Source organism: Nicotiana tabacum, chromosome 11, assembly GCF_000715075.1.
Source record: "Nicotiana tabacum cultivar K326 chromosome 11, ASM71507v2, whole genome shotgun sequence".
NCBI classification, from domain to species: domain Eukaryota; kingdom Viridiplantae; phylum Streptophyta; class Magnoliopsida; order Solanales; family Solanaceae; genus Nicotiana; species Nicotiana tabacum.
Window position 1 is genome coordinate 96,878,725 of NC_134090.1, and position 12,965 is coordinate 96,891,689.

At 35.8% G+C, this 12,965-nt stretch overlaps 1 protein-coding gene across 1 annotated transcript; it reads left to right on the top strand.

Annotated features, from left to right (window-relative positions):
• The first annotated feature begins 2,341 nt into the window (after positions 1-2,341).
• LOC107792364 (uncharacterized) lies at positions 2,342-8,195 on the top strand. Its single transcript, XM_075225305.1, has 5 exons — positions 2,342-2,956; positions 3,045-3,156; positions 4,745-4,859; positions 6,455-7,501; positions 7,721-8,195. The coding sequence occupies exons 1-5, from the start codon at positions 2,788-2,790 to the stop codon at positions 7,985-7,987; spliced, it is 1,710 nt and encodes a 569-aa protein (XP_075081406.1). The 5' UTR covers positions 2,342-2,787; the 3' UTR covers positions 7,988-8,195.
• The last annotated feature ends 4,770 nt before the right edge of the window (positions 8,196-12,965 follow it).

A 12,965-nucleotide genomic window follows, 5' to 3' on the forward strand; every position in this document is an offset into this window, starting at 1 on the left:
GTCTACTAAGTGTCCCAGTCCCCCTCCCCCCCAACCTTCCTCCAGTCTTATGTTTAAAATCGTCTTTACAAATTTTGCATCTAAATCTATTAGTATTCTCTATTTTCCTCAAAATATTTTCAAACTTTACTTCTCCTTCTCCGATGACTAGTAGTCGGGGCCATATGTGGTTTACTACTAGTGCCACGACCATCACTCCTGCTATCAATTCCAACACTACTAGGTGTAGATGGTACCTCATCTTCAATATCTAATTCATAATCTTTTATACCGTAATCTTCATGTAATTATTCATAATCTATATTATTATCAAGTGATGTTTCAGAAACATGCGTAAAGTCATTTAAATTACTACCAGAAGTTGAAGTAGCATCTCTTTTTCTATTTTTCCGATTACCTCGATTACCAACCTTATTACAAACTCATTTTGCAACATTAAACATATTGTGAAAATTTAACTACTAAGAAAAATTAAATATACAAATAAAATATTAAATAGGATAAAGAGTTGGAACAAGTGAACTGAATTCCGCAATAAATTGACACTTGATGATTTTTGAAGTCTTGAAATTGAATTTCGCAACTTCGACGTTACCACGAATAAAATTCAACTGTTCAAACTTCAAATAATACCATAAATAAAATTCCAAAAAATGAGAGTCAAATAGTTGATAGCAATTTAGTTGAAGAATGAGAGAATGACAATGAGAATTTGGGCTTGAGAATTGAGAGATGAGTGAAGTGTTAAATTAGTTTGTGTCTATTTATAGTTTTTCAAAGAATTAAATTAGTAATAATAAAAGTGTTGTTTTTTTTTTATTATAGAAAAAGCCCAAAAAGGCTATTCTTGTAATTAAAGTCGTTGGGAAACGATCATAATGGGAGCTGACTGTTGCTAACGGTCAAATGTATTTTTTAAAAATAAATAAATTAAACTAGCCGTTGAACTGGTCTAGGCCAGTCCGGTCCGGTCCACCGGTTCATCAATGACAAGACTTTACCGATTTTAACCGGTCCGATTAACCAGTAGCTAGAATCCAACCGGCACATGCCGGTTCACCTACAAGCCCACCCCTATCCGACCCTCTTACCACCTACCGGTCCGGTTTGAAATTGGTCTGGGCCGGTCCGGAACTGGGTCAGCCCGCCCATTTGACAGATTTATATTAAAGCAATGAAAACCAACGAATATACTCTATTAGCGCACTTAATGCTTTTGTTGCTAAAAAATTTCCCTTGCATAGGCCATTCATTACTAAGCGTCTTGTAAAAAATTTCACTTTGGATGATTCAGACATGAATACTATATTTCAGAATTAATGAGGAATTATTAAGTCAATTTGATATGAATATTTTATTTTATATGTTTATTTTATAAGAAGAAGAAGCCTAACTTATAAATTCAAAATCAAAAAATCGAAATAATCAAACCAATTTATTCGAAACCAAACTTTAAAAAATTGATCCGGTTCAAATTTATTTGGCTTGAATTTGGATTATAATTTATTAAATCCAAAAATAAAAAATCCGTAAGTAAGGTTTCATAATCCTATCAGAAATGCCACCTCTAGTGAAACACGATCTGAGTCAGAGGTGTTTACTATACATGTTTTACTAAGTAAAAGTGTTAAAATGAAAAGAAAAAAAAAAAGAAGAAAATTTTGGAATTAATTTTAAAATCCGAAACAAGTATAAGTGTTAATTTAGGTATTAAATAGAAATGTTTGAATGAAATAGAAATGTGGTGTTGTTATTACAGGGGGAAATTCAAAAATAGCTAGATTTACAACTGGTCGTTCAAAAATAGTCAAATTTCAAAAGTAATCGAAATTTAGACACTTTTCATGTAAAGATAAATTTGAGCGAAAACACTGTTCAAAACCCGAAAAATACGCCAGTATATTTTGCTGGAGTTCCAACATAAGTATAATTGAACTCCAACCCAGGATAAGTATGCTCGAACTCCAGCATAATAAGATGGAGTTCCAGCAAGTATACCGGTCCAGCATAATATAATGGAGTTTGGAGCACCGGTGCTCCAGTCTCCAGTATATTATACTGGAGCCAGCAAAGTATACCGATCCAACATAATATGCTGGAGTTCATACACAGGTGCACCGAACTCCAGTATATTATGCTGGACCGGTCTATGATACAGCAAAATAGTGGCTATTTTTTATTGATTTAGTAAACGCTAACTATTTTTAAATGATCAGTCCGAAAACTGGCTATACCGTGTTATTTAGACGTTATTATCCGGTGGTGAAATAGAAATGTTTGAATGAAATATCACATCCCCCAAAGAGAACAAGTCGACTCGTGACTTGCCCTCTCATTAATCTGATGTCTGAAAAACCCCAAAAGTAAAAAATCTTCTAAACCCAAAACGTCTCCCAAATTCAAGTTTCAAATAGCACTGCTCCCCACGACACACTCCCCCCTCCCCCACCTACCCCATCTTCAAAATCTTCTCTCTCTACTGCAATGCCCGGTTTCCTGAAACAATCTCTATACTTCTCTACTACATATACATAGACCATAGCAAATTGTATCTCCATTTCTTGTAATTTTTCTATCTAGGTGTTACATTATTCTGCTCCTTATAGGTAGCAAAAGGTTGAAGATATGTTTATGAAGAAGATTCTTAAATGCAGCTTCATTTTGAGCTGATTTTCTTTTTATTGAAGCTTTGTTCCCATTCTGCAGCTATGTATTTTGAATGTTTGCAGAAAAGTTAGGGTTTATAGAGCTTATTTTAGTATTTTGGACTAGGGATTTGTTTTTGCAATGAATAGAAGTTTTAGAGCAGAGGAATCTGGGCAAAGGCAGAGGCAGCAGCTAATGGGGAGTATTAGGAGCTCAGACGAGGAACTATCGTTGTTTCTCGAAATGCGGAGAAGGGAAAAAAGAAATAATAATCTTTTTCTTCAAAAACCTGACGAATTTGATCCCCTTGGTAGGCCAACATCTTTGTCTAAATTACTGCTTCATTACCTAAGCTCATGATAATTATTTTATTTTGTTGCAATTATGTGTTATTGTAGGATCAAAAAATGGTACTTCACCAGCATTTAATATTGCATCAGCTGCACCCGTTCGGAGGTCTCGTGCTGATGATTTCCTTAATGCTGACAATGATAAATCGGATTATGACTGGTAATCTTTTTTGTTCTTCTTCTTTCTAAGCATGTGCTCAATGTTGATTCTTTTAGTTGTTCAGTTATTATTTTTAGCTGGTTAGGTTCATTTTGGACATCATAAGTTTCTTTATCCGGTGAAATGGATCCATGTCACTTGCACTCTTTTTTTCATGTAATTTATAGATTGTTTAGGCAAATATTGATGCACAATTTTGCTCAAATTATCTTACCTAGGCAGTTACTCGGAGAAAAAGACTTGAAGTTTGAAAGTTACGGGACACAAACAAACATGATAAGAAATGCATAAATCTAATTTTGTTACTTTTGTTTATATAGGATGTATCTACAAAGTAATGAACCATAAGAACTACTCATCAGAGTCGACATTTCATTAAGTTTGTTGGTTTCAATATAACAAACAATAGATTCAAGTCATTCAACTAGAAAAAGATTTTAAAACCATCTAATTTAGTTCATAATGCCAAGAGATATAAAACACCATGCTAAGTGGTTAAATATTGCTGGAAGTTTCCTCCTCCTCTTCAATTGATGACTTTGTTGGATAATAGGAGCTTGAAGTTCTGCTAGGTCATAAGTTTCATTCATTATAAGAGATCTAATATAATCCTTTTAAGGTTGTTGTTTTGTACCATGAAGAAAGAGGCAGAAAATTAGGAAGTAGTGACCTAGTGGTACGTATAGCCCGTTTGGCCAAACTTCTAAAATCAGCTTATTTTGAGAAGTGCTTTTTTCAAAAGTACTTTTAAAAAAAGTATTTTCGGCGAGAAGTAGTTTGTGTTTGGCTAATTAATTAGAAAAGTACTTTTGAGCAGTAATTAGTATTTGGCCAAGTTTTTGAAAACTGCTTCTAAGTGTATTTTTCTCAAAAGTGCTTCTCAGAAAAGTGCTTTTGGAGAGAACCTACTTTTTCTGTTTCTCCAAAACTGCTTCTGCTTCTCCTCAAAAGTACTTTTTTTCCTTCCAAAAGCTTGGCCAAACACCTCAATTTTTGACTAAAAGTGCTTTCGGCAAAAAAAAACACTTTTGGCCCAAAAAAAAGCTTGGCCAAACAGGCTATTAGTAGACTGATAGAGGTCTCCAAATCTAGAATACTCTTTAAAAATGACAGGACTAGGTGTTTGTTTGACATGTGTCACCCAAGACTTCGAATACAATTTATACGTGCATCTTAAACTTTGAAGCTAATCGAAATACATGCAAGCTGAATTCAATTTCTCGATGTAACAAGTGGAGGATAGCCAAGAGTTTTAAGGATGCAAATTTAAGTTAAAAAATATGATGTTAAAAGTAGATTTTTATTCAAATATCGTGAATAGTGAGAAAACATGTATACTTTTGTAGAGCCATTTGTTTTGGTGCACAAATTAAGTACAAAAATTAATGGATGCCATATATCAAATCTAGCACTCAAATAAATAAAGGGGATAGGTGCCGCAACCCCTCCCCCCCCCCCCAAACCCCCCCAAAGTTGAAAAACAGAATAAAAAGGGCTTCTTTGCACCCCAATTTCCTGGGTCATTCTTTTAAAATTCCATCTGCATTTCTCTATGCTTTATTATGAGATGTTATTTTTCCTGTTTCAGGCTTCTAACACCTCCAGGTACTCCTCTTTTTCCTACTCTAGAGATGGAATCGCGAAAAACTGTGATGAGTCAGCTGGGAACTTATAGAGCTCATCCAACTGCATTGACATCTAGAGTAAGAATATGTATATTCAATTGTTACATTCTTCTTTGCTGAAATAAGGATTGCATTAATTGGAAGTTAGTTTACTCTTTTGTTATGTTTAATACGGGAAATGTTGTCCATCACTTTGTTGTCCATCTTAGTGATCAGAAAGTATTTCACCCCATATCCAGCCACTAGAGGGATGAGGAGATTTTCAGGAAGCCTATTAAAAGGAAATTTGTATAATTAGATAGAACGACCCTGGCAGGTTGTTTAGTTCAGAACTCGTTCACATGATGGCTCCATTATTTAATCAAATGCTATCATCAGACCCTCGCTGTTGAATTTGAGAATTGTCTCGGTGTTTAATCTTTTGGATGCAAATAGGATGATGCACATTTCTTTTGTGATCGCTCTTATAGGAAATACCGAGTACCCAATCTCTCAAAGATATCACCAATTTGGAAAACTTCATTCCGAGGTATATTTTAGGGCTTAGGATTTCTTTATCCTATTGAGCATACATTAGCAGGTATAACAGCACATGCTCTTATACAGTGGCAAATCGTCGAAAAATTGCACTGTGCATGTAGGTAAAATTACCTTTTAGAGGTATATAACACGTATTGAACACCCTTTGTCACGAATTTTTTTCACTTCTTTCATATTTGATACCCTTGGGAAAATTCCTAACTTCTCCACTGCTCTTATGATGGGGTGTCAGTGAAAACAGATTCAGTGCCAGTTGGTTTTTTCTTAATGATTCTCCTGAGAAATTGTAATAATCGGGTTTATTTGATATTCCTAGATAGTAGATGCAATCAGACATATAATTATACCCATTTTGATGGAATTGTTTGATCTTGAGGTATCTTCTGTAATTTTGCACGTGAGCTGTTTTTCTTGGTTTGCAGTCATTAATTGCTTGATTATTTTTGGATTATAGTAGATAGAAACAATGAAGAAAAACACCAATAGAAAAAAGCTTGTAAAATTAACCAATGTGTCAAAAGACCAACTTCATCAGCAACATGTACTTGCTTTCTATGTTCCAACCTTCCAACTCATAATTTTCATTAAATTAAGTACATTAAAGAAAAATTAGAGACAGCATAATCGAATAATGGTTTCACAACCATATGATAAAGACTTAAAATCTGCCGAAAAAATAGAAAAATTTGATGAAAATCTATAAATTAGTTACAATTTTTTGGTAAGTATACATATTTGGGGACACACACATATTTACGTATATTATATAATTACAAGGTGTTATATGTTGCCGATTTGATTTAATATCGTTCCATCTTTTTTTTTTCCTCCAATACTAAAGTAAACCAAATGTTTTTTTTTTGAGAACATATAAAAAATCCGAACATTACTGTTTTTTCTTTTTAAACTTAACACCAAACTGTACCAAATCAAAACTCATAAGAGTATAAGTTCTTCAGTGGGTTTGATTCAGTTTTGCTGTTTGATTTGGTTTACCGTTAATATTGAAGAGACTGCAGAACTTTGCTATTTACTGCCAGTAGATAAATATGCGGAAATAGCGAAGCTTTCTGCCTGGCAGTCTTAACCTGAAGTCTGTATCAGCTTTGAGTAAATTGTTACTTTTAATGCAGTTAACGAATACTCTCCCAGAGGCCACTGCAAGAAGCAACATAGCATCTAGACAGCTAGCTTCCTCTCCTGGATTAAACTCTTCAAGTTCAAGTCTTCGAAGACCATCTTCTTCAGGTGGATCAAGACCTTCAACTCCGACTGGTAGGCCAACATTAAGCTCATCTAGATCCACCATGACTTCAGCATCTAGATCCACATCCAATGCTGCAACCAAAGCGATGACATCCACTGCAACCTCTAAAACAATGTCAACCACTACGACATCTAGATCATCAAGGTCTGTGACACCTACTTCTCGTGCCACTATGACTTCTGCAAAACCCACTGTTCCTTCAAGATCTTCAACACCTACTGCAAGGTCCAATGCAAGGTCATCAACACCAACAAGCAGGGCCTCAATTACTGCATCGAAGTCCACATCCAGGGCAGCAACTCCTACTCGTCGGCCAACGTCAATGTCAAGTACAACAAATACAACTATTCCACCTGTTAAACCTTTGTCTTCCTCTTCGGGTACCAAGTCAGCTATAACTGCATCACGAAACTCTGCAGCCCTGCGTGCCAGTTCCCCAACTGTGAAACCCAGACCATGGAAGCCTTCAGATATGCCAGGGTTCTCCCTTGATGCTCCACCCAATTTAAGGACATCACTATCTGATCGGCCAGTTTCAGCTACAAGGGGCAGACCAGGGGCACCAAATGCTAGATCTTCATCTGTTGAGCCAACTTCAAATGGAAGGATCAGACGACAGTCATGCTCTCCAGCAAGAGGACGTCCTCCTAATGGTGTGCATAGCAGTGGAAGCTCTGTTCCTGTCCCATCCATGAGCCGTCTACATGCTAAAGCCAATGACAATGTTAGTCCTGTCATGGTTGGGACCAAGATGGTTGAAAGGGTAATAAATATGCGGAAGCTGGTTCGTCCGAAGCAAGATGACAAACATTCTCCACATAGTAACTTATCTGCAAAGTCTTCGTCACCTGATAGCTCAGGCTTTGGAAGATCATTATCGAAGAAATCCTTGGATATGGCTATAAGACATATGGTATATACATTCTTTTCATTTAGTGCTGCTATAGAAAAATATTATGATTACTTGAATAACATCTTATCAGAAATCCGCATTTCTATTCTGATAGAGTATGGTTCTCTACCATATATGTTCTGTTGTTTTCTCGGAGCTCTAAAGTCTGTGGATGATCCCTGTCTTCTTGTTCTCTTACCCTTTTGGATTTGCTTAACTTGAGACATTGCTCTTGGACAGGATATAAGGCAAAGAATCCCGGGTAATCTGCGTCCATTGATGACTAATATTCCAGCATCCTCTATGTACAGTGTGAGATCAGGGCCTAGTAGAAGCAGGACAAGCAGATCAATAAGTGTACCTGACTCTCCACTTGCCACGAGCAGTAATGCTAGTTCTGAAGTGAGTGTTAGTAACAATGCAGTGTATTTCGATGGAAGTGAAATTGATGATGACATTAGCAGCGACAAAGGTGTTCGATCACCTGCCAGTGTGCATGGGAGGTGATGATTGGCCTTTCCTGCTCCAGGATGCTTTCTTGTTTTGGATCAGTGCCAGTATGAGACTTTTGACACCTGAATATGATTGTTCCCCGGAGTAATGACTGATTTGGTTCACTTGATTATGTAAAGATTGATGCACTACCTAGCTGTATTTGAATCCTTTGTATCATTAGTCCTGTTAATGCCAAATCCTCGTTATTGCTAATGAGAAATGTGACTTATACAAGATTAGAATGTTTAAACATCTTGTGATGAGTTCGATCCTGAATGGTGAAGGGGTAGGGCTTCATTTTTGGCAGGGAAAGGAGTCTTCTACTTGTAGAAATGGCAAAGGGGCAGGTGGGGGGCGGGATGAAGCTTAAGCCGCGTAGCAATTTTTTCCATTTTCATTTCCACCAGCCCTGCCCTGCCCCACGAACACCCGCCCCGCTCCACTTAAGTTTTCCTTTTTTTTTTATATTTCCTTTTTCACTGTCACGACCTACCTGGGCCGCTGAACAGAGAAACCGGCGCCGGCCTCACGCCGGTGGTGAGAAAGAGAAGTCGACCGTTAGTCGAAGAGAGAGAAGAAAGAGATAGATATAAATATAAATACATATAAATATAGATTATTACATAGTATCAACCTCTAGTCGACTATATTCGCAAAATACCCAAGACAAAAAATTAAAAGAGGACCTCAGATGGTGGGAAATCCAAACTGCTATTGCTGAATCTCTCTTTTGTTTCTTATTTTCACAACTTGAAATAAATTTAGTTTGAATGGAAAATGTTTGACAAAACTTATAAAATCTAGTTTGAGAAAGAATGTCTTTTCATAGCTATATCCCAATGTTATTTTAATTACTTGCCCACTTATTTTTGGAAAATTACTGAAACCGAAAAATTTCTCACGAAACTTCATTAAACTAAGCATCACACATTATCGGTTGTTCCAAGTCTTCTCAAAGAAAGCGTAGAAACTCCACTTTGTTTTTCTTTCTTCTTTTGTCTGTTTTGTCTAATTTGTCTGTGGTTCTTTGTTTAGCTCAGTTTACCAAACCTTTAACCTAACTCTTTATTATTAACAAAAAGTAAAAAATAGTAAATCCGGAAATCAATCAGTGGATAACAATCTTTTTTAATGGCGCTCATGACTGAGTAAACGAAACATCTATTTAGAGAAGGATAATACCTAATTATCTCATAAGGGTTGTCCCATTTTACTAGTTACACCCTCGTATTTAACATGGTCCTATGACCCTCCGGCGTTGATTGAATATAATAAATACCATCTTCCCTGACTAATACCAGTTTCAATTAAAATGGTATATGACACACACCAATCATATTTTGACTTGTAATTTTTATACCATATAATTTCTTTTTATTTATTATTTATATTATCTTCCTTTTATTTTTATTTTTTTCTTTTCTTCATCTCCCAACCACCCCAAGTCTCGTTCTTCGTCCCAGCTAAGACTGTATTGTGGTCCGGGTCCGGACCAAACGGGCCTAAATGGGCCGGGCCAAACGGGCCTGGATTTTAGGCGGGCCGGGCTGAGGCGGTCCCGGGACCGTTACGGGTCAAACGGTCCCGGGCTTCACGGTCCCAATGTGTGGAACCGGCCCACGGTGGTCCTAAGCCCACATGGTCCCGGGCTAAATGGGTCGGGCCCGCGGGCCTAACGGGCTTTTTCATTTTAGGCTATCTTTTTATTTTTTTTATCTAAGGCACTTTCTTGTAAACTATATATGTATATACTAGTATAAATTGCTTATATATAGCTATATAAATATATATAGTATATATAGTATGTATAGTATGTATATATAAGGGTGTATTATGTGTATATATAATTATATATTGCCTTATGTAATATATATTGTCTTATGTAATATATATTGTCTTATATATATATGTATGTATATATATAAATATATATATATATATAGTTTATATGTATTAGATATATAATATATATACTATATCAAATTTAAACACAAAATAAACTGCAAAGAAATATTCAAGAGAATGTCTTATATATTTTACTATTACGACATTAACAAAAAATGACAATATCTTTCTTAGTCTTCCTCCCCCCAATGGAATGAGCACAACAAGGTACTAATACCACCATTAAAAGGAAAAAAAAACTAAGGAAGATATGCCAAAATACAAGTTACATGTTAGTCTATGTATTATCTCTAACAAATCTCATAAATCCTTCAAGGTCCGGAGGAATTTCCGTTGGTAGTGGTGGAAAGAAGCTTGTTCATCACCGCTTCCGGGCGAAGCAACATCCTGCGCAAGTTCCGCTAGCATTTCTTCATAAGCTTCATCTATCTCCGGTTGTGATTCTGCAAGTCCAAAATTTCCTCTTTCCGAACGGATCCTATCTCTGAAGAGTACTGATTTTTCCAAGCTCTCCCTCATAGATGCTCTATGATCACCGATTTGAAGTCTCGCTTGACTGAATGCGCTCTCTGATGCCACTGTTGAAGCTTGAACACTTAAAATATCTCGACCCATCCTTGAAAGAACCGGATAGTGTTTTTGTTTGTCCTTCCACCATTCCAAAACATCGAAGGAACTGTCGGGATTCTCTTATTCAAGTCCGTGCGACAAATATTCTTGAAGCTCATTTAGTTGTGAACTATCACCAAAATTATCACCTTGAGAACCCCTGAACTCCGTCTAAGAACTAAGGGCTTTTAGGCCTGCAGTTCTTTTAGATGCTTGCGAACTAGACGAAGTAGGAGTTGGAACATTTGGTCTAGATTGATCTAAGGCTTGATAAGCATTATAAATTGTTTGAGCCTTTATTTTAATTGAGGCTTTTGCATCTCCAAGTGTAGCAAATTCCTCAGCTGAAAGTGATAAAGTGTTATAAATTTTTGAATACCAAAAGTGAGGACCTCCTAATTTCATTGTAGGATTTAACAATGCAGCAACACCAAAAATAGGGGGATAGGGAAAAAATATTTTTTAAACTTAGCTTTCATAGAATTAATAGCTTCTTGATAAATTACTCCACCCTCTGAAAAATGAGTAAATAAATCTATAAGTGCTGCAATATAAACTAAACAGTTAGAAATAGTAAGATAATCTTGGCCAGATAATTCATTTGTAGCAATATGAAACTGTTCTAAAAAGTTTACAAGCATTTTAACATTACTCCAATCTTGATTTGTAAGGTGCTCATCATCATCATCACCACCATCACCTACACGAGCATTATACGTTGCGCTTATTGGGTTCCTATATTCATATGCAACAACTAAATTTTCATACATGTAATTCCATCTAGTTGGACAAGGTTTAGGAACATTTCTTTCTCTAAGGCCAAATTCATCACATTTTTTAAAATAGTCTCTAGGTTTACTTCTACGGTTTGAATAAAAAAGCCAATTAAGAGTCATTTTAACCTTTTCAATTTCTACATTTAAAACTTTCATACCAGCACCGACGATTAAATGGTAAATATGACAAATACATCTAACATGAAAAATATTACTAAATGCAGGATTTAGTGTAGTTGTAAGCAAGCCTATAACGTTAGTGTTACTAGAAGCATTATCCATTGAAACCGATATAATTTTATCTCTAATGCGAAAATATCTACAAATATCTGCAACTGTGTTAGCAATAAACTTACCTGTGTGGCGTGAATTAATTATTCTATAAGCAATAATGCGCTTTTGCATTATCCACTCCTCATCTATCCAATGACTTGTAACAGTTAGATAATCACAGTCATTACCACTTCTACCAATATCAGTAGTAATAGCAATGCGACAATCTATATGAGTAAATAAATAGCGCAAATATTGTTCATATTCATGTTTATATTTATAAATATCGCTCTTTACGGTTGCGCGAGGCCATCCTTTATAAGTAGGATTAAAAACTCTTCTAATATAATGCACAAAATGAGGGTTAGAAGGAAAACTATAGGGTAAGCACATAACAGTAACCATTTTTGCCAATTCTTCACGATCTTTATTTGGATCATAATATAAAATGCCACCGGTAACAGTGTTAATTCCCGGTTGAACTAGATTTGAACCTGTACTAGGGTTAACCGTAGTATCTACACTTGTCCCCTCTTGCGCAGCTTTTATTTGTAAAAATCTAGCTTTATCTCTAGGGTGTTTCAATGTGTCTAGTCAAACTACCCGTACCACTACGGTCTCCAGTAAATTTATGAACTAGTTGAGACCCACAAGTTTTACACTTAGCCTTATTTTGTTCTCTTAGTTGAGTAAAAAAGTGCCAAACAAGAGATGTTTCAGGTCGTTTAGCAGGTTGTCTATTAAAAGTAGGGGTTACTACAGGAGGGTCAGACGGGGCATCATTTGGGTTATTAACAAGACTAGTTGGTGTATCATCTAAATCCGGTTGCGTTTCATCTAAATCATCATTTTCCTCATCATTTTCAAAGATAGTTTCATTAGGATAAAGAGCATTCATAACTTCTTCATTTAATTGTTGACCTGGTGCAACATCATGGCAAAACTGACTATCGGAAAATTGAAAACAAGGGTTATCACTATCAAGAATAACAGGTGGAGGAGGACGGGTAATAGGTCTAGGTCGGGGAGCCGGGGGAAGAGTAGTAGCTTGGCTACTAGATTCACCAATTTTAGATTTTCCCTTACCGTTACCACCAAAAAACAATTTCAAAGAAAATGCCATATTAATTATAATTATACTAAATAAAACTAACAAAACTATAATATTAAAACTTAAGAGTTGGAACGAGTTTACCGAATTGACGAACAACTTCTTGAAAATTGAATATCGTTGAAGACTTGAATACTTCAATTCACCAACTTTACAATTTTTCACGAAATTGCAACAATAAAGTAAGCAATTATAGAAGAAAATTAGAGAGAGATTGATGAATTTGTGAGTAAAAATGAAAGAATTGGGAGGGGGGTATTTATAGTTGAGAATTGGAAAAAAGAGTAATTATAAAAAGTTTGGGGTTAAAACAAAG